At 41.3% G+C, this 23040-nt stretch overlaps 1 protein-coding gene across 2 annotated transcripts in view; it reads right to left on the bottom strand.

The window, feature by feature from the left end:
• Positions 1–13120: 13120 nt before the first annotated feature.
• The window catches only part of prkar1b (protein kinase, cAMP-dependent, regulatory, type I, beta), an 82562-nt gene continuing 72642 nt past the window's right edge, over positions 13121–23040 (bottom strand). For both annotated transcript variants that reach the window (XM_084744458.1, XM_084744459.1), the window contains 2 exons: positions 16044–16125; positions 13121–14586 (listed from right to left, as the gene is read on the bottom strand). In XM_084744458.1, the coding sequence (XP_084600584.1) occupies positions 14414–14586; positions 16044–16125 (255 nt within the window). In that variant the 3' untranslated portion in view covers positions 13121–14413. The remainder of the gene's footprint in view (positions 14587–16043; positions 16126–23040) is intronic.

The following is a 23040-nucleotide window of genomic DNA, read 5'->3' as shown; positions in this document are numbered from 1 at the left end:
ACAGGCCTTCATCTCGCTAACGTGCGCAGCAACCTGAATGAAGTGCTCTGTGGGGCCTCTCAGAACCCCTCTGGACCCCTTTTCCTTTAAGGCACTATAGGTGTGCAAGCATTCACAGGGCACAATGCCCAACCGCTCTTTCATGAGTCTCAACTGTGTAGTCGAGTCTGCCTCTGGGATCAAATATTACCCCACATGCACGTATAAATGCACAAAGCTGGTGGTACAAGGTATGCAAGGAAAACCTCCAGCTGCAACACATTATACATTACAGCAGCGCACTTCAGTTGTTAAGGGACCGCGGCATCCTCGCCGTGTGATCTCCAGATCTGTCAAACTGCGGTCTGTTCTTGTCATAACTCTGCCTTGACTTTTTCACTCTGTACTTCTGCATGAAAGCCGTCCTTAGAAAGCTAGAAGTAGGTGCTCGGTGAGGACTTAAGACTTATTTGACTCAACTTGACTTTGACTTGCTATTCATGTCTTGACTTAGATTTGAGACAGATGACTCGAAAGTTCTTGAGTTTTTTTTTTAATAAGCTTTTTACTTACATCACCCCAAATATTTTGGCCAAATCCAGAGAAATCAGTCATTTATCATTTTTAAGAAGTCATCAAACAACATCTTGTGATATTGTTTCAATGTGAGAGAGCCCCTTAGCAGCAGACATTACATATTGTACATTTAAATATTTGCATTTTTATGGATATTGAGAAGTCACGTTTTGTAGTAATTTGTAGTACAATGCACTCAAACCTGGCATCTACTAGCATCAGCAGAGACCAGTGCACGAGGCAGCTATCATGGAGCTTGTTTGCCCAAAAATAATACATTTGGATTAAAAAATCATGTTGTTGATGACAGTAGTAAAAAGAAGAGAATGGCTGTCTAACATAGCTAATGTTATCTTGACTTTAATTGATTATGCATTTTATTAAGAAGACATATTGTTCATGTAACAGACAATCGGGACAGATTCAGGGACCATACAGATAAGTCTTAACCAGTCAGCTTTATCTCAGCAGTAGCCTTTGCAAAGCTCAGGATGATTTAAAACACTAGGTGGCAGGTTGAATTCCATGGAATGCAGATTTTTGTGAATATTAATACCAGCATTGATGTGTTTCATTACAGTACAGTAATATATTTTAGTTTACAGCTCAAAAACATGTATAAGTGTGCAGTTCCTCTTTAATGTTGAAAAAAAAAACTTTACTTGTCATGACCACTATTTTAACTGGTTAATTGTGGAAATTGGGGTAGATGATCTGAATTTTGTGTGACTCGACTTGGGACTTGCTTGACTCGCTGGATTCTCACCACAGTGGCTTGAGACTTGCTTGAGCCTTGAAGGCTAAGACTTGAGACTTGTCTGTGACTGGCACATGTGTGACTTACTCCCACCTCTATTGGGAACACGCTGAAAGAAATCTGAGTGTGTGTGTTTGTATGTGTGTGGGTGTTTTTGCACGCTCCGTGCAGCCTCAGCATCCAGTTCCTGCAAGTTCCACTGTCTGACCCCATTGTTTAGGTCAAACATGGACTTCTGACCACAGTCTTCGACCACAACAGTGTGGAGGAAGCAGTAAACAGAAAGCCTCTACTCCAGGTGTTGAAAGGAAATCCCAGAGAAGCAGAAACACAAACTCAGACTTGTAGCTCAGGTATGAAAAGACCCACACTTGCACATACAGTAGACTGTATATGTGGAAATCTACACCGAATAGACAAACTTGTGCGCTAACACTTACACACCTGCACTCTCTCCAATTTCCACAAATGGACAGATAGACAGACATGAAGCAATTCGGGCACAAGTCCTTACATGCAGTTCCCTGTTCCCCCTGTCCCAGCTCCTTTTCCCCTTAAAACACTGCCTCTTTATTCTCTGTGAACAAAAAAAACACTCTCTCTTTCTGCACACACACACTCACACAGAAAACAGGGGACTTCCAGCCACTGAGAAATAGCAGCGTAATTGCCGGTGCTCTGTTGTCTATCAAGACCTGACCTTTACAACATGTGTGTGCCGTGTTGGGAGCAGTGGGAACCAGTAAGGAGGAAGACAGGGGTCTCCCCAGCTCTGTGGTGGTCTGACCCAACCACCCCCGTCCTTTCTCCTCCACAGCTCCCCCTAAAACTCTGGGAACTCCCACTGTGTCCCCATGTTCTGCGGTTTCGAGGCTAGGAGGAGAGGACGTGCCTAACCCACAAATCACACTCTTGGCAGGGGGACATCAAAGGTGGAAGAGGAAGACGTGGAAAGAACAAGGGGAGACGGGGCTGCCCTGCGGTCCCAAGGGGACAGAGGAAAATTCTGGTTCCACGTGTTGAACCCAGACATTGTAGTGGCACCAATGTAAGCTTTCTGTTGGTGCCAGTGGGAAAATAGCTGACTAGTATTGCCTTACATGAATCCGGCCCAGAAATAAAAAGAGTGAAACATATACAGGGACATACTCATAATAAACATATGAGAGTTTATAGGATTAAGCATCAGTGGTAAGCGGAAAGAAATGGCTTTGACGAGCACTAAAAAGTCATCCAAACAAACAGCAAGAAACTAATATCAAGAGTAAAAAATCAGATATGCTGTCCATGAGAGCGCCTTATATGAAAGCTACAACCTTAGTCCAAAAGTTGGGATGTTGTGTAAAACATAAATAAAAACAGAATTCAATGATTTGCAAAACACTTCCAATACAAATGTCTGTATACAAAACTATATATTACTTATTAATGATTTTTTTTGTCCTCAATCAAAAATAATAGGCTACTTAGTTGGCCACACCTCTTTGACCTCTCAAACTCTGTGATAATGAATCATTATGACTGGGTATGAGTTTACTCTGTTGGGTTGTTAAACGAAAAAAATGTTAGAAAAGAGACATTTACCAAAGGTAAAAGTTGAAGACATGGAAACAATTATGAGTGAATGTTAAAGCTTGGAAATAATCACGTATTTTTTTGCTGTATGTACGCATGTGCGCAAGTTGGGGGGGGGGCTCAGCTTTTCATAGATTGAAGTAGGAGGGCCTCTTAAGGAAAAAGGTTGGGAACCACTGCTTTATACAATTACGTGGGTTTTTGATGCAGTGCCACCTGAGGGGTCAAAGGTCACAGGTATTGAGTGTTGGTTTTCAGCCTTGTCCCTTATGTGCAGAGATTTCTATAGATTCTCTGAATCTGTTAATGGATTGTAGATGGTGAAATCACTAAATTTCTTACGGTTTTGTGTTGAGAAACTGGTGGACTGTTCACCCAGTGGTGAATCTCAGCCCATCCCCATGTCTGTGAACGACTCAGCCTTTCAAGAATGCCCCTTTAATACACAGTCATGATGCTATCACCTGTTATTAATTAACCTGTTTACCTGTTAAATGTTCCAAACAGGTGTTTTTTTAGCCTTCCTCAACTTTCCTTGTCTTTTGTTGCTCCTGTCCCAGTGCAGGCATCAAATCCAGAATGAGTGTATATTTAAAAAAAAAAAAACAATTACTTTTATCAGTTTGAACATTACATATCTTGTCTTTGTACTGTATTCAATTGAATATAAGTCAAAAAGTTTTTGCAAATCATTGGATTCTGTTTTCGTTAGATTTTACAAAATGTCCCTACTTTTATGGAATTATGGTTGTAATTTAAAAGCATATCATAAGCAAAATGTATCATTCACAGGCCAATGTCAAGTTGTCTTTATGTCCATACATGACAGACAAGCTCAGCTCTCAGAGGGGGCGCACAAAGCTGTCCTCAGAAATGTATTAGAAGCCTATAAGCCCATAATTACACCAATTGGTATGTCAGATGGGGCTTTCACTTCATTATTTACCCTTCCGTCTCCCCTTGTCTTTCACTACTCACTGGCCGCCCCACTGATGGTGTAGAGGACTGTGAGATGGGAGAACTAGTGGTGGCCATGATGGTGGTGCTGATGTGCAAGTGGGAGGGGGCAGGGTTATGTATCAGAGGGATTAAGGAGAGATTTCCCTGCTTGACTTGACCGACATTAGCTATCCTCGACTTAGATGGAAGGACGAGGAGGAGGAGAGAGGGTGTGAGGAGTCAAGGAAGGGTTGTATGGTTTGAAGGAAGAGATACCACTAAAAGAAAACCCCTGGATTAAAGGGTGATTAAGATCAGTTAGAGAACCCACTTTGGTGCACCTGGTCACTCACTACTTTACCATGTCCCATCAGCCCCGGGGCCCAGTACGGCTTGAGGTAAACTATGACGGAGCAGGGCCTTAAAATGTATTTGAGATTTTCCTCCACACAGTGGCATTCCTATAGCAACCACACCTTTCTGAGCCATGAAAGCACTTAACCTCCAGGAGAGAAGCGCTACCCAGTTTATGGGCCGTACCGTGATGCTGTTTCGCACGCATCGTGGTAACGATTAACAGTTGTTAATGTGAGCCCCCTACCCCAGCGAGCTCCCAGCTAGCTCCTCTGGAAGCAGCACTATAGCTGCTTTTAAAAAATAATTACAGCAGGTTTTTGGCACTTTTACTGTTGTTATTATTGGAGGCCATAAAAAAACAGTACTAGATCCAGATCCAGCACTGGGATGTATGTCAACAAATGAGAGAGAGGAAGAGAAAGAGGGGGAAAAAATGAGAAGGAAAGATAAAGTTCCTTTTTCTACTCGTATTTTTGCTTTTATTTGCAAAAAGGAGAAACCATCCGTGCCAGAGCTGAACTCGTGATGTCACCCCCACGTGGCACAGATCACAGTCTGCGTGCCTTCAAGGAAGCCTTGAGACACTTGTTTGATGCAAGCAGTCTATACTCTGTATCCACACATTGGGCACTGTGGAGCGCTCATCAGAAACGAAAATAAATGGCTCATAACCCTCATAAATGGTTCATAATTAGGTTATGAATTAGGTTGCAAATACTTTATAAATCTATAATATGCTGTTAGAACACATTAGATAAGATGAGCAATAGTCGGCCTACATTTATCTGTACTATTGGGCTTCAGATCTCATTTCTTACTTAGCTTACTTTGTCTTCTCCATCAGCAGCATTTACAGCTGAGGCTTTGGCCAGATTGTTTATGTTGACATTTTCATCATGCACCAGTTTATACTTTGTAATAAGGCTCTCTTTAACAGTTATAAATGTTAATAACTCATTAGTAAGATTAATTAGTAGGAAGGAATAACTGGATTCTGCCAAATAGTGAGCCCACATCTTTTTGAAAGTTGTGTTATAACTTGTTTATAATCTCATATAAATTATTTATATAATATTTATGTATATTTATATTATTGATAAATGTATTTTTAACTTGTTTGTCCCACTGTGTCTTTGTCATATATTATACATATGTATGTTGATGCTGTTCAAAGTCAAGTCTCTATTTGATCATGTGACTACTTTGACCGCCAGAGCGCTATCCATGGTTCTGATAACTTTCTCTCTACTTTCTCAATACAATAGCCTCAGTAACTCATTCAACTGTAAAATCCAACAAATTGTAAGTAAAATATACAATATAGGCCTAATGGCTTGTGTGTGCGTGTGTGTGTGTGTTTTCATAACTAGTAACTAGCATGCACTGGGGCCTACCTACCTAAAGCCACTGGTTGCATGCATGTGGTGTGTATGCAAATGTGCTTACACAGAGATTTGTTGTGGGATCTCTGACTCAAATTAGAAAAATAACTTTTTTTTTTAGTCTCTCAGTCTTTGATGCCAGCCCACACTGTCGTTATGGTACACAGACCAGAACCATAATAACACCTCTGCTAACTCCTCCTCTCCGAGGACTCAAGATGAAGTGTCAAAATCCCAAGGCAGAGGGAGATCACAACAAACTGATTATCAACAGGAAGTGGCTCCATTATGGGCTTAAAGATAGGAGAGAGTGCTCTCTGGTTACAGCACTCACTCAAATCCACACATTCCTGCAGGGTTTAGGGAGAGCTGGGTCACTCCTGGGGACTCTGCTCCCGAGCCACTGCCTCAGCCCAGGGGCATCGCTCAGGGTCCATCTGGGATGTTGAAGGGATTTGGGGGGTCCTTGAAGAAGGGCTGGAGGGTTGTGGATGTCTAGGGTGGCCTAATAATCAGGTGACACTTGACAGCCCTTGCCTTGTGACTTTGCACACCTGCAGTGAGTGGATGTGTTTTGGGGGATGAGATTTAGGGTAGAATCACATCTAATAGACCCTGACAACATGTTCATTCCCGGAGAAGATGCCAAATCTTATCCAGATATTGAAGAATGTCAGAATACACCCAGTCTAATTTGGAGTGTCACATCTCAAAAGCTGACAATTGAATTAGAAACATGAGACGTTTCAAGTGCAGGAATCTTCAGAGTCTGGAGCAGATCATCCATCTAAAATGTCTCGAAGCCAAAGATCTATCAGCATTATCTGAGTAAGCCTTTGAGACCTTTTCCCAAACAGTCCAACAGGGATTTTTCGCTCATTGCATTCCTTCATCTTCCTAATTTGATTAGAACAGAGCTCGACTACTTTTATGATCTGCACTCAAAGCCCTAACGATTCCTCCGAGAGTAGGAGGCACTGAAAAGAAGGAACAATTGAGGCAATTGCTGAGCTGACTCCCCAGGGAGTGAAGTCAGATTTGAAGTGAAGAGATGGATTGTGCTGGGTCGGGATCAACGTGGGCAGGAGACTGCAGAGTCATGCGCATGATGGAATATCTCACTCAGAAAAATGCTACTGACACATTTTTTTCCGAATACTGGGAGAACATTTCAGGCTTTTGTTTGTTTTTTCTACACATCGTTTGGAGGCAAGTCACCAAGGCTCTGCTGGCTGGGAATAGCTTTGAAACTGAGGCCAAAACTGAGGCGAGTCAGGGAGGCCTGATCTCAGTGTTGGTAAATGTATACATGTGAATTATTTACTTGTCGTCCTGCAGGAAATGAGGAACGATAACAAGCTTGGGAAAGAAAAGCAGAAAAACAAACAGATGGTATCTCATCGTCTCCTTGTTCATTTCTTGCTTTCACTCCTTTTCGTTCCTTTTCTCGGAGGCAGCCGGCCGTGTCCTTCTGTGGACAAACAGCAAAGGACAGTGGCAGGAAGGAGACATAATTTCAAAGTAAATCAGTTCACTTACTTAGAGTTGGCTCATGACTGTTATTTATACAAGAATGAAAGTAGCCTTGTGGAGGAGGATCTGCATTGATTTTATGCCTTCAGTTCTAAATTAAATTATTATGTTTAATCATCATGAAATATTCTAACTTTGTAAGGTGGCATGAATGAAATATCCACACATACACACACTTACACAGTGTGAAAAAAAGAAATGTTTACAATGAGATATCTTCAAGTGGGTAAATGTGTACATGGCGTATATCAGTCAGAAACAGGTTTGCATTTGCACTGCAGTTTACAGTGATGCATTTCTTTTAAATGAATCAAAATTAAATAAACCTAAATGAATAGAAATTAAAAGAATAATGAAATCTGATTGTGGCCAAATGATTTCAATGTTTTATGTACCAGGAACAACTAGCAGAACTTCTGTGGTGGACCAAAATAAATCACTTAAGTGATGCAAGTTACTGAAGCATAGTTATTAGACTATAGTTATTATGTTCAATAAAAAGAGAAATTCAATTTGGGTTCGGTAGTTGTTAAGTCTGGGATAGTTGAAATAGAAACTAGTTCAGTTGTATGACACTGAGTAAAAAGGTAATTTTGAGCCCTGGCTCAGAAGTACCTGCCACTTGGAAAATGTTTAATTCATGGCACCCATGGTGTTGAAAGGTGCACTTGGTGGGTGTTTTAAGCACTGTGATAATAATTGTCCCCCATCCTAATGAACATGCCTATGGTGCATGCATAAGAACATTCATGTGTGCATGCATGAATGAGGAGTTCACTTAAGGGTCCCGTTTTGGAGGTTTGAAAATATGGTCACCCCAGTATAATGTTATTTCAGTGGGGATGGTATCACCCCCCAGGGGTCTGCAAGCAATGTTTCTGAATGTTTCCCTCTGCAGAAAGAAACAGCTCATTGTAAGGTAAGAAGACACAATGATTTTTACTTGTGGGTGATTATGCACTACTGACAAAGTACTTATGGATATTATATCCCATATCTGCCATAAATCCCACATACTGGACATTTAGGGCACTTCTTTGCTCTAGTAAAACCCTAACTGACCATCAAGTGACTTGGTCATCACGCAGAGGGGCTGCTGTTTAACTGAGCTGGACCTTGTGATGATCTCCTGACCCAATTTTTGACCCTCTTTCTATCCACCCCCCAACCTCAGCTCAGCACCCCCTCTCATCCCTAACCTTTCAATCCCATCAGCCTCACTATTGCTCAATCACCTGTGACCAGGCCTGGGTAGAGACCTTTGACCCAAGAAGGTCACGATTAGAGCTGGGAATTAGAGCGGCAGAAGTGGGGACCAGGCAGAGATGAGATGCCCCAAGACTGAGACCGAGAGTCAGGTCGCCACACCCAATATACCTAGACAAGAGAATAGCTGCATATCAAAGGCTCTGATCATTAGTGCAGGCAGCTGGGGGTTGATTTTTTCCACCAGGGTGTGGGGATCATGGAGGAGGGAGAAGGCAGAGAGAATAGATGGAGGTTGTAGCTTAGTGTTGGCAGGCATTTTAATTAGCCGGGATCTCCCCAGACAAGGGGATGGAGGGGCGCAGAGATGGTGACTATGGGAACACAGAAAGCAGGAGAAGAGGACAGGAAACAAAAGAGAAAGAGGGGGTGAGGGTCACACGCCCACGGGCTACACTCACTGTGCCAGATCTAAATATGCAGCACCAAATAAAACATCCTCTCATGAGACCATGGGTGGCTATGTCTGCTTATGGGATGCAGCTAAAGCATGCAGACACACAAATCCCAAATTACTCCCAGCCATCTTATCTTGTAAATTTTTTGGCAATCGTTATATAAAACTTGGAATTTGGAGGGATGCACTTAAGAAGCCATCCCATAAATGAGAAGGCAAAATGTTCCCATGCTGGGATAAATTCTTTAAAATTTATCTCAGTGGACTTCACACCACACAGGAGTGCACTTAACAACCTCTTCCTCTTCCTGCGTGTCCGTTCCCTCCTCCGCCTCCTCCTCCGTCTTTATCCTCTGCATCCTTTCCGTCTCCTCCTCCTTTCACTCCTATCCACCAGCTCACAGTCTGGCCTCTTGTTTGTTTGGCCAACAAAATGCACAGGAGTCTCACACAGAACAGCTGGGAGTTGTAGTAGAGCCAAGCTGCAGCAGCTAAAAAGGGATGGAAAGAGCCAAGGGGATGGTGATGCAGTTGGGGTCATTTATCCTCCAGAGTCTGTGCTACTGCTATTTTCACCTCTCATGGACCACTTCTGTTTTTCACTGAACGAGAGCGTAAAAAGGCGCTAAGTTAAAACTGGTCAGATGGATGGCATATGCCATGGAAAGCAAGTCTTTTATGATTTCATGAGTTACAAGCTGGCTGTGAACAAAACATGGAAAAAACTGCACTCATAACAACAACTAGAAAAGGTTGTGTTCAAAAACCTTACCACAATATATCACGACATGTAACCTTGAGCCAGCCCCTTAATGCAGCCTTCAGCTTGTTAAGTTCTGTAGTTCACTTGGTTTTTTTTTCCTGATTTCATGCCACTATGAACAGAAGTCACCTGGAATCTGTTTTTTCCCATTCTGATTTGGGCCTCTTTCATATGTGGTCCTGAATCAGATACAGGTCTAATTTTGTGCCTTTTGCTGTGAGACTTTTGTGGAGACATGCTGACAGTAGTAGTTAAAAGTAGTGCCTTGACATCCTAAAGTTTTCTGTTCAAGAATTGAACAGATAACAAATGGCTGACCTCCACTGCACATCAACTTATAAATGAAACAGTAAATGCTGACTTCAGTGCCCTCCATACTTACTTTCGTACAAAAGCGTGCTGCGTACAAAGTCTTTGTTATTGTTATTTAGCCCATGTGGGTCACTCCAGGACCATGACCAGTTCACACTAGAATCCAATTCTGATTTTTAAAGGAGTGTGAACAGCCAAACAAAAAGATCAGCTCAATAAACAACAGAACATTTAACAAAAATGTATGCATAGTAGAATTAAAATTACTACACGTATTACCATTAACACTGGATATTGTTCAGGCAACATTTTTACAGTGCTTCAAGTCTGTGTTTAAAGGACCAGTGTGTAGGATTTACTGGCACCTAATGAGCTTTCAGACTGCAAACATATTAACTCACCCTCTCCTTCCTAGCATGTAGGAGAGCATAAATGGCTACCAAACCTGTGAAAGGCCAAATCTCAAACCAGGGTGTGGTTTGTCCATCCTGGGCTACTGTAGAAACATGACAGACTCTCATTCTCAGGCAACAAAAGCACAACGATTCTTCAATCACTAATGAAAACATACATATGAATATTACATTCCATTTCTGCCCTATTCTGCCAATAAATTCCCGTAAATCCCACAGACTGGACCTTTAATTAGACTTTGCTGACTCTCTGAGTGTTGATGGCTGGGCCTCCCCTGACCTGTTGCTTTCAAGTGCAGTATACCTGAACTGATGTTAATTTAGCTGGTGAAATGTTTTTGGTCTCAGTGTTACAAGCACAGTGGGACCACAGGAGCTGCATTGACGGATTACGGGACTATGAAAGCATAAAGGACCCAAACACTGAACTTAGTGACCGAAATTAAAAGTTGGTGTGTGTGTGTATTCTAACACTGGCGCGGTGCCATGGTATCAAGGCTTTATCTTACTGCTCAGGCGACAGTGCCAAGTTTTGTCCTCAACTGGCCCACCCAGGATGGCCCAGGAATGGTCCTGCCTGATCAGGTGCTCTGCACACACAAACACACACACACACACACACACACACACACACACACACACACACAAACCCCAGGTCAGCTCAGGTTGAGTTTTTAGTGGGTTGGGTACTAGTGTTATCAAAAAGGCTGTCTTTGGGAGACACAAACATGGTGGTTGTCGGACAAAACAATCCCAACTCAAGGTCCACTTACTAGCTTTTTCTGATGACACTCAGTTGTCATGGAGATTTCTGTTGACCTCAGTACCCAAAGCACCTTAAGAACATCTCTGTTGGACAAAAAAAAGCCTGAAAGTTCACTCTTGACCTTGCAACTTAATACATTGTAATTGGGTTTTTAAAAAAAACAAATGTCACCTCATCTTGTGGTCCATGCTTTTGCTGTTTCTACATCTGGATGCTGTGGTGGGCAATAAAGCTGACAGAGATCACAAATGAGGCACTTCAACAGCTGAAGAAGCAATGTGCTGCCTATAATTATTCTTTTATTGGCATATTTGTTTGTAAGTGGATTGTATTTTGATGTGGCACGAAGTAATTGCACGTCCCCGCGGGCTCCATCTTGTTGTAGTGAGGACAGTCTGATGGCACATCAGGGATAACGATGTAAATACGTCCTGGACTTTATTGTATTAGCCCTTATAATGTCTAAAACACTGACTTTTTTTTCATATAACAACTGACGATATGACAGGAAAGAGGATGAGAGAGTGGGGAAATGACCTGGTACTTTTTTGTATGATGCAATTTAAACTTTTGTCAAATAAAACTAAATTAAACTAACCTCAGAGTCCACTTACTAGCTTTTTACAGAACTTCCAACTAGGGTTGTGCCAATGCCATCATCCATCGACCACTGAGCTCTCCACCATTGTAAAAGCTCTCTGTATTTGAAATAGTGTGTCCCCTCATAGTTGCCCTTAGGCAGGAGTTTTGCTCCATTTTTGACATGTGGGAGACAAAACAAAAAGAAGCTGTTGCTGTTGGTCACTGCACTAATCTCTCTCTGTGTCCTGTTCATTATTTTCTTATTAAACCTGCCCGTTTAGGTGCTCAGTTGCATTGGTGGCAGCAGTGTTTCTTTTCTGCAGCCTGCTGTTTGTGTGTTTCTTCCAATTGTGCTGTTGTTATTTACACTGTTGTGTTCATAGCTCCCGCAGTATAGCTAGCTAGCTAACTTTATTTCAAACTTCAGAGGTTAACTACAAAGTTGTAGACAGATTTTGGTCACAACTACATGGTCACTTGGTAGCTCAGTTGGTAGAGCGCTCGCCCCATGTAATGAGCCTGTGAATCCTCTGCAGTGGCCGTGGGTCTGCTGCATTTTGTCTTCTTACGCCTCTTTTGTCTTGTTACATCATTTACTTTGTTTCACTTTTCTGTTGTTTTCGTCTTTGCGTGATATCCACTGATGGATACATGAAGCAATCATCTTTCTGTGTTATTTTCCCATCCATTTAGGTTGAACAAATCAGTCTTGATGTTGGGAAGGAGGCATGCAATGACATAAAATAAAAACAGGTAAAAAGTTGTCAGGAAAATAAATACTGGAGTAAGGTACAGATACCTGAAAACTCTACTTAAGTACAGTAACAAAGTATTTGTACTTCATTACTTTCCACCTGTGGAGTGGACATATCAAACCATTAAGCCTTGCAGATAGAAGAGCAGTTCTTGTTTCACTGAGCTACAAACCAAACTTGTGTGTTTGTGAATTCATGTGTGTTTGTGTGTCAAAGTGATGAAGTTGTAAGTGTTAGTCTGTGTGTATGTGTGGGGAGGGGTACTAAACTCAATGTTGGCGAGTTGGGGGCACATTCCTTAGTTGATTTAGTGGGCATTAAGATGAAGAGGAATGTGTCAAAGCTGCAGAGGTTTTAGTCCACTGTGGTGCAAACTGGCTGGGAGGAGCTGTGAGGCTTTCTGACAGCTCCGGCTGACAGATGACTGACACTTGGCTTAATGTGAGAAGGATGGAGAGCAGAGGAGAGTGGACGGAGGCCGGGACAGAGAGGAGGTACCTGTGGGAAGAATTGTGAAAAGTGTGATTGAAGAGGACAGTTTGCACTTTGGAGAAAGAAACAGGAGATTAATAGAGATTTAGCAATTAGGGGAGGTTGGGATGTGGGCATGAGATGAGATAAAGGGAAAGAGAGAGGCTTCCAGTCAGGAGAGGAGGAGCGGATGCCAGAAGTTGGGATAAACGAAGGGGAAAAAATGTGAAAAATAGTCACATTCTCACACACAAGGAGGGGCTGATCAAGAGAAAATAACGACTCGAATCAAGAGGATTTCAGAAGCTTATCTTTATTTGCTCAAGATGGTTTGATAGTTGAAAGAAAGAGATACAGAGAAAGATTCTTTTCTGAAGGTCCCATTTTATACAACAGCAGTCGCTGGGTCAAGTTGTGCAACTTGGACATATTACAGTAGATCAAAGGAAAAGCAACACAAGTATATTTTCTACCTCTTTCTTTTATATATTTATAACATACAAGTCATGTCTTAAAAACAGCTAAATCAAACGTCTGTTTTGACCCAACGGTACAAACTCTAACGTGGTGCAAAAGCTTTCGTCTAGTAATGTAACATAGAACAAAATCAGGTTAAAAAAGCATCAGGTAAGACTTGTGTGTGTGTCTGTGTCTGTGTGTGTGCTGAAGATTCACATAGTCCTGAGACGGTGTAAGCATATACAGTATGGTTGTGTGTTTCAGACTCTGTTTGTGTGTATGTAGACTGGACTGATAACACTACTGCGCCTTTGGAATACCACAGCTCATAGATCAGGCTGAACTGCTTCAGGGAATATCAGAACAAAGAACAGATTTCTTGAGAAAAAAAAAAAAAAAAGCAACTTGTCGGTTAATTTGGCTGGCACACGCCACATCAAATCATAATGCAACATATCACAAACCCCTAACTGATAACAGCAGCAAAAACACATTTAAAAAGCACTAAAAATTAAACAGCCAAAACTTTATTTTTCTTCATACCTCTACAGCTACGCTTTAGGGAACAGAGGTCTGTGTAGTGCGGGTCTGATTTGACTTAGAAATGGCACCACGCACACCCACAAGTGAAAAAAAAAAAAAAAAAAAAAAAAGGCAAACCACAACCAGCGAGCAAAGAAATGTGTACTCACTTCCTCCCGCTGTACGTAAACATGACTTTCCTTCCTTCTTATTTCCTGAATTCATCTGTGTCTTCCATAAATTCATGAAAGTGCAAACGCCATTCTTGGTCTGTCTAGAAGCATGCATCATACAGTTGACACACCGTAAACACGACCCATTTACAGTCAAATGATATCTGTCCCCGCTCTGATTTTTACACTCCTGCATGTTGTTTTTGACATAAAGCTACGTGACAGCACAGGTCAAGTCAAAGTGCACAAGATCAAAGAAAAGAAAGAAATGCGCAAAAAGGAGAAAAAAAGAAAAGGCAGGAAATGAGCGCCCTGTCATTGTGGATGTAAAACCCAGGTCCTTTACCCCGCATCCTCACCACTTCCCACCCACGGACCAAAACTCTGATGCTGATGCTACCCACCCCTGCTGGTGGGGCCCAGAGGGGCCGACCTGTCACACGGTGAGGGAGATGAAGCTGTTGTATCTCTGGATGTTCCTCTTGAGGATCTCTGAGCACGGCCCCAGCACACGCTCAAAGCGGGGCCTGTCCAGCTTCACACACTTGAGCGGACCGCGAGCGACTACTGTGGCTGCCCTGGGGCGGTTCAACAACAGGGCGATTTCACCTGGAGGAGGAGGAAGAGGAGGAGGACAGGACAATCAGCTGGGATGTGGATGAATATTCCAAATCTGCACAGTTTGAGCATCTGTAAAAAATGTCCTAAAGTCTAAGATTTATGTATGGACAATAAATACTGTGCAAGCATTTCACAACTGATAACTAACCTACATATCTGTTTACATTAAATGTATATAATTTTTTGTCTTTATCTATAGTTTGAGTCATTCTCTCCGTATATTTTTGTGAGATGGTTCCCTTATTTTAATAACATACATAAACATACATATATATTTACATATATGTTTCTATATTATTTTAATCACTTATTTATATCTCATATTCCAATTCCACCTTTTAGATTATACCTTTAAAAGATAAACAAAAGTTTTGATGAAATTTTTGGCTTGACGTGACATTTATGATAATTATTTCCAGAGATACATGTCATGAGGCACGGACACTGTCCCTTTTGGAGAGGCCTATATTTTCACCATTTTTTTTCCATTTTGGGGAGTGATGCTAAAACAATTTTACTTAAATTTTGAAAAATAAATGGAAATGTCATATATTTGGAAACAGGGTACACAATATCATTTTTTTTGCTACAATATTATCATGGCCAAAATAATTTTATAGGGAAAATTTGAAAATAATAATAGTTATATAAGTCAACTGGTAATTTTATCAATTATTTATGAGAGTCTGTGACTACAACTGTACAACGGGACATCTGTACATATGCATACAAGAAGTGCAATTACACTAAATAGATATTAAAAAGTTGTATGGAGGCATGGAGAGAGGGAAACAAAGTGAGAACGGAAAGAATCAGAAATTATTCAAGAGCGTACAGTGTGGGTGCCAATCGTTTATTGACATTAGCAGACTCATTTTTTAAGTCAGCGTTAGCTCGTATAGCACACTGTTGGCAGTGAACAGTTTAAAATAGTACCTTTAATATATGATCAATCATTTATCAAGAAAGCAATCCACACATTAATTGATAATGATAATGTTTTTGTTACATTTTTTGCCTTTTATTGATTTATTTCTTTAGTAATTTGCTTCTGAGGACATTATATAATTTTACACCACCTTTTTCATAGTCACACTATTTACTTTCTTCTAGAATCCAGCTGTTTCAACACTTTTGTGACAATTTTTCATATTTTTATCCTACTACATTAACTGTTATATACCAATATAGCAAACTGTATGGGATTCAGGAAAAAATAGCACAGTATTAAGTGAAACTATTCATACTGCACCATAAGTGAACCAACCTTTGACCTTTCTCAGCTTTTTGACATGCCAGAGTTACTATTTTTGTGTTTCTCCTTGCACAATTTATATCGCTAATGCTAAATAATAGCTATAATATAAAAAACAGTTACTGCTTTGACCAATAGCTTTTTGTGTGTGGTGCCAAACTGGGAAGGGAATCAGCCAAGAGCCACTCACCAAAGTAGTCAGAGGGTCCGAGGCGTCCAACCTCCACATATTCCTCATTGTCAGACCTGCGCTGCAGAACAGAGGCTATTCCCTGGAGACAGACACAAAAATATAGAGAGATGGAGGGAAAGAAAGAAAGACAGAGACGAGAGGAAGAATAGGATGAGGGGGGAGGAATAAAACAAGGAAGGGGTGACGGGGAAGAAGGGAAAGGGAGAGAAAAGGAGGAGTTATTTAGCGAGGGGCTGAAAACTGTCAGGAGGATTAAGCCGAGGAGAAATTCCTTTGCTTCATAAGAGCACAGGTGCACAGGATTTAGCCCACTTTTCTCTGGGACGGACACCTGCTCTGTGGGACGTGTACGAGCAGAAACACAAAACGACACATACTCAGATATTCCAGCGGGGTACGTGAAACAAAATCTGATTGGTTCTGCTTTATTTCCTCCAGAGTGTAATAAATACAAACATCTAAGCCCGTTAGAGGCTGAACTGAATCTCAGTGTCTCCATCCCATAATCCCCTTTATCAGTAATCACCCACAAAATGGAAACAACTGTATTGTCCAGGACTCCAGATCCAATGTAATGTCCCTAAATGATCCCCAAAACACTAACACACTTTCATGTACACACCCCAACACTTAGTATGTCGCTAACCCACATAATCTATTGTGCAAACACGCACTCACAGAGCCAGGCAACGCTAAGGAACAGAGACACAGATGGATGCAGACTGAAAACTCGCATGAAAATGCACGTACACACATACAGTGAGAAAATCAACAGCTGATGTCTGCTGGACAGACTGACTGGACTCTATGACCAGCCACGTCACGCATATTACCAACACCCGCTGGTTGTTGTGTGTGTGTGTGTGAGAGAGTCATCTAAAAAGTATAACGGAGGAAATCTGATTTCCGTTCACTCTGCCCAGCAGATGATAACAGTTCATGTTCTATCTTGCAGCTGTTGACAAACTTTGTGTGTGAATGAGCACATTTTTAATATTTATCTTTGCATATGAACTTTCTCATAAGCTTGGCTGTTAGTGTGTGATGGAGCAAATGTTTGGCGTGTTTAGACAGCGGTAGAATACGTGTTATTAACGTCTAGACATTTACATGTATTCAGCTGCAGTTAGTAGCAGATTAAAAAAAAAAATCAGCAGGGGAACTTCCCAGCTTGTCTTGGACCGCATCCGTAAAACAGACTTGACCATTCCAGTACTCTCTCACCGTCTCTAATCCGTCTCTGCTCTCTCGGCTCCTTCTGCTGACCAGGCTAATAATGCTAAATATGAATATAATGAGCTTTAATGAGAACCCCAAAACTGCCAGCTCTTTACTGCTGGCATACAAAGGTGAGACTGTATTTCAGTGAAAGGAATATGTGTGTGACTGTGTTGAGTTTGTGCTTAAAATGAGCTGTGAAGAAGTGGGGGATACCGCTCGAGTAAGTGGGGCGTGACGTGTGTGAGGGATGACCTTTGCCAAACTGCCATGACCACCACACACACAATACAGCAGGGTGAATTCAGCTGTGGCGAGGGGCAGTGACAGTGTCAGTGACAGTGACTGACCAAAGCAGAAAACTGCCCACCATACAATCCTGTACCAGTTTCCATCACCCATGACGTGGATGAGAGGTTTGTATTTTTGAACAAGATAATTCTAACACACTGAAAATTAACTGCACCCAAAGAAATAGCCTGTAAGACTTTCAGTTGGACTTTTTAGAGATATATACAAGGCATATGTGCACACTATTAAGGTAAGTTAGCGGTGAGTGTTACTTGGAAACTGTATGTATATGTGTGTGGTTTTAGCAGGTTTTAGCTTGAGCTGACAGTAACAATCACAATCACTTGTCTACTGTATGAAATTTGTCTGATTAGGCCAGGCGATTAAAGATTAGCCAGTCTGAGAAGCTGAACTGATCACTGAGGACATTTATGTGAACAGCCCCGAGCACAAGGCTGAAGGCACGCATGTAGCTCCTTGCGTCTGCTGCTCTGGGTCCTAATACTGCTCCAGACTACCGCCTAACTCCTTATACACACGCGGCAGCAGCAGAAGAAAACAGGCTGGTGTTTCACAGTTCCCTTTTGTGGTTGACTCAGATGCTGCTATGCTGACCAGTGAGGGTTTTCGTTGCATATGGTGTGGCATTTAAGCCACAATGTGAACACAGCATGAGGAGCGTTACTAGACTGCAGCGAAGTCTACATCACAAGGAGACAGAGGATAGCAAACACTTTTATCCCATCAGACTGATTCAAACACACGGGGCAAATTCACATTGATCTCTCCTTCTCCCATTCAACATCATACTTTTCTTAGGGCACCTTGCTGACCTATGAGTTAAGGTGTCAACTGTGTGCTGCAGCGTCTCTGGTGTGTTTCCAGCCTTAGTTACACTTCATCTTTCCAATAAGACATAAAAATATTACAAAAAATAAAAAAAAACACTCTACTCTTCAGGTCTCCATTCAAATGTAGCAGAAGCTTTAACAGATTTTCCAGAAAAATTTGCAAAAGAAAACGCAAATCAATATGCATGTACATCCACTACCGTTATGCAAATATTAGGAGATGATCACATCCAGATAAACAGGTGGTATCAATAATTCTTCAGTCCACACATCTCATTTTTTATCTCTCCGGTGATGTAGAACCTTAAGTGACAAGTAACTCCACTGTCTTTGTTTATTTACTGTTCAAACTACAGGATAATTTTTTTTCAATTTTCCATAATTTCCACAAATTTAAAATGCCCCCAAAGACAAGATGATGGAAATACAGTTAGACCAGAGATATACTTGCTGCATGTCTTCAAAAATGAATGCTACACATGCACGAACGGAAACATACAGAAGTTGACCAATAGAGCTGCAACAATTGATCGATTATTTATCAATTATTAAATTAATCGCCAACTATTTTGATAATTGATTAATTGGTTTGAGTGATTCTTGTTTCTTTACTCTTTTATGACAGTAAACTGAATATCTTTAGTCAAAACGAGACATTGTAGGACATCAGCTTGGGCTTTGGGAAACACTGATCAACATTTTTCACCATTTTCTGACATTTTATAGACCTAATAACTAATCAATTTATAGAGAAATTTAACGACAGATTAATCAATAATGGAAATAATCATTAGTTGCAGCACTAGTGACCAAAGAAAGGAAACCCCATAAAATTACTCCACTTCGTCTGCACCGTCTCCCATGTTTAATCTCACGTCTAATCACCGAAGCGACCACGTTTACTGAACTTCAGTACACCGCACCAAACGTGGTTTGAGTGCAAACGTGGTATAACACAGAGAAAGAGATGTGAATGAGGAGAGATGGATGAGATGGGACTTCGAAGCTCCTGTGTTTACAACCTCTCTTTTCTCTTCATGTCCAAACAAAGAAAGTGAGACAGTGCAGCACTGTCAAGTACAGTAGTTCATTCGTGAACAGGCTTCACCCGGTGTGGTCCAGATAACCATCACATACTGTACCACCCGAGGGACAGCGCTCTGTTCCACAGATATTTCCTTTATAAACACTGAAGATCCTCCTCGCCGTGCAGCTCGACACAGGGTGCGAGGGACAGGCGATGGCAAGAGTAAGAAAAAACAAACACGAAGTATGAATGAAAGAGAAGGGCACATGGAGGAGCCAAGGCCAACATATGATACGATATGCAAATCTGCAATCTTAAATACTAGAATATATTCTGGATGTATTTCCAAAACTATTGGAATCATGTCAAAATATGGTTGTGTCCAGCTAACGCCTCTTCATCTCAGCTGTGCATTTATTCTCTACTTACTTAAAATACAGCTGTGAAAAGCAGAAAACACTTTATCATGTGCAAAATATCAAATGTTAAGACTGAAATAAACAAGTAAGTCAGAATGTATAATTGTTAAAGCTAATGTATTTTAAGAAACAATTATACGCATGCTATGCTAACCCACAATAACCTTTATTTTGGTTGACTTGGAAAACAAAACAAAAAAACCCCAATAAGGATCATTTGGATGATGTTTTATGTTTAATTGGTGGCATCTCACTGAGCTGAACTGCCAGCTCCATCAAATACACCACGCTTGACTTCGCCACCCCAGACTACTGTGTGTAGCTGCAGTAATGTTGTAACATTTGCAGTGATTGGCTGTGAGCAAAACCATACAAATACTCATTTTTTACTAGCTCTGGGACCAAAAAGATTTGATTGCATATATTGTTTGACTAGAGAAGTTTCAGTACTACTTGGTAATGGCTTATTCCAGTCGGTACCTTAAAAGGTACTGAGTGCTGATATCCGGCCCTAGTCGTAGCATGCTGGTCACTGTAATTATGACAGGCTCAAGTAGGGGTGAGGGAAATAATCCATTCTTAGATACATCAATGCATTCTCTCTTGAAAGATTATGAATCAATTGCAGAAAAGTAAATAACTGAACATTTAAAACACAATTCTCAACATTATGATTGCCTATAACAATTTCATAAGACAGGCTGTATGTTCCTTATGGCTAAATCAGTTGGATAGTAAAATGTAATAGTTTCATGTTTACATTCTAAATTAAGTTTCGTCTTGAGTTTTGGCATGTGTGCAACTGCAGATTGATACAATCCAACCAGAAATCCCTACATTTAAAGCTTAAGGATTTGATGCAACAAGAAGCATTGATAATCGTTTGATAACTGAATCACAGCCCTCTGAATTGGAATCATGAGGTGCCAAGAGATTCCCACCCCCAACTTCACGTATCTTCAATGAACTCAGTTCACTTTCAGGGACACCGGCCTTACAGTTGACCTCGTGCATCTTGCAGTGTTAAAGTGAAAAATAATTTCTGTATCCGCCCAGTGATTTGGATCTGCTCCAAAATTTTGTGTGTTCTTCCTTAACCCAATGCTACACCCTTCCACCTAGTTTCATGAATATCAGGGCGGTAGTTTTTCCATAATCATGCTGACAAACAGACACACACCCACGCATACACATAAACACACATACCACACACACGGTGAATCAACAACAGGCACAAGGACTGAGTGATACAGAGGGGCACAAGTAGAGATGGAGGAAGAAAGATGATATCCTGAGCAGCCCATTCACGAGGCCACCCAGCACCAGCAGTGTCTGCACCTTCTCATTCAAACACACACACACACACACACACATACACACAGAAAAAGATTGCACTCTTGAGAACATGCAACAGCCTAAGGACTGCTTTTCAAAGAGGAAACGGCTCAAAAAATGGTTTCACTCAATTTAGACCTGTTAATCTTTACCTCTGTCCTTGTGTCTGTTTGCTCGCAAACAAAAATGACTTCATGAATTAACTGCATTGATCTTCAGTCTATAAAAGCAGTTTTAAGCTCCATTAACGAAATTGCATTTCAGCGCACACATGTAAGTGTAACGGTCGATATACTGGAGACAACCCACAGAGGATTTCTCGTCTGTGTGACCCACAGGAACCCTTCAGATCCCCTCAGTGTGATTACTTTTATGTAAGGTCAAAGGGCAAATATGAGATAACACTTAGAGTTGTTGTTTAGATGTATGATGGGAGGAGACAAGAATGCATGTATTAGCAGAGATGACAAGCAACCCTCACCTGAATTTAGCTGATTTAGTTGTTTTATATATTGTTTTATTTATTTACCTAATGACACTCACTTCAGATCTGTGCCTTCAGAAAATGAAGAAGAAGTAAAGAAACAAATAATATTCACATTTAAAGAAGATGGAATCAGAGAACTGTTCCCTTTTTCTTAAAAAAATAAATCAAACCAATCAATTGATTATCAAAATAGTTGCTAATTAATTAAAAAATAAAAATAAATTCATCATGGATTAATTAGCTCTAACTTGCAAAAGATTACACTGTCAAATCTAAACCAAAAGCATGTACATAGTAAGAAGCAGCATATCCAATGTGCTTTTTTTATTTTCAACGCTATGTTTCAGAACTCTCACTGACATCTGCCTCTCTGATGTTCAACAAGTGCCCTCGTCTGTGCTCCTCCCTCTTTTCATATGCATCATTTTAGGTGGCGGTGGTGAGACCACAGATGACAGGGTGCTGAGTGTATGAGCATGAGGGAGAAAGAGCGTGCATGCTGGGCACGAGGGGTCACAAGCCCTGAAGAAGGGAGGAAATGGAGGAGCGTGAGGGAGGAGGAGAGGATGCGAGGGAAGGTGAGGCTGAGTCTTCATGGCCCCAGAGTTCTGTAAAAGCTTGTTTGTACAGTGTGAGAAAAAAAAATGTAAACATGTCACTTTTGATTAGGGCCACATTCCCCCTGGTAGCTAAAGAAAGTGATGTCTCTATACTCCCCTTTTGTTAATCCTCCCCATCAGCAGCATGTAATTAGTGATTGTGGGGTTTGTCTTTGGTTGATGCTCCAAAACCGCAGAAACAACAAAAAGAGTGAGAAGAGACGGAGGAGGAAGGAGGCGGGGGGAGCGAGGAGGAGAGAAATGGGAAAGTTTTGACTGAACAGAGCACTGACATCTCAACATGGTTCAATCAAAAGAAATAAAGGTATGCACACTAAGAAAAAGACAGGAAGGAGACGGAGGAAAGTTGTGGCGAGACTGATCTTACTTGTGGTCCTTTTCGAATCAACGTCTCTCTCCCTACATGTCCCTCCCTACCCTCTTTGACTCATCCTCCACTCTCTTTCTCTCTCTCTCTCTCGTCTCCCTCCCGGGAGGCTGGGTCTCCTGACCCCGTGTGAAAGTCAGCAACACACATTCCACCACAGTCCACCCTGCTCTGGGAAAGTCAGGCCCTGCCGCATGAGAGACGGAGAGGAAGGGAGGGACTGAGAGAAAGCTTAGAGGAAAATGGTAGATAGACAGGAGAAAGGGATTAAAGAAAGAGACGAACACTAATAGTGGGTGATGGAATTAAAGACGAAGCAGCAGTGAGGTGAAAAAAAGTGACGATGAGTGCATGCAACCTGACTTAAAAACTGCGATAA

Source organism: Lutjanus erythropterus, chromosome 19 (assembly GCF_056507025.1).
Source record: "Lutjanus erythropterus isolate fLutEry1 chromosome 19, fLutEry1.hap2, whole genome shotgun sequence".
NCBI lineage: Eukaryota > Metazoa > Chordata > Actinopteri > Lutjaniformes > Lutjanidae > Lutjanus > Lutjanus erythropterus.
The sequence above is the reverse complement of the archived record's forward strand: the minus strand, read 5'-3'. Positions and strand labels throughout refer to the sequence as shown.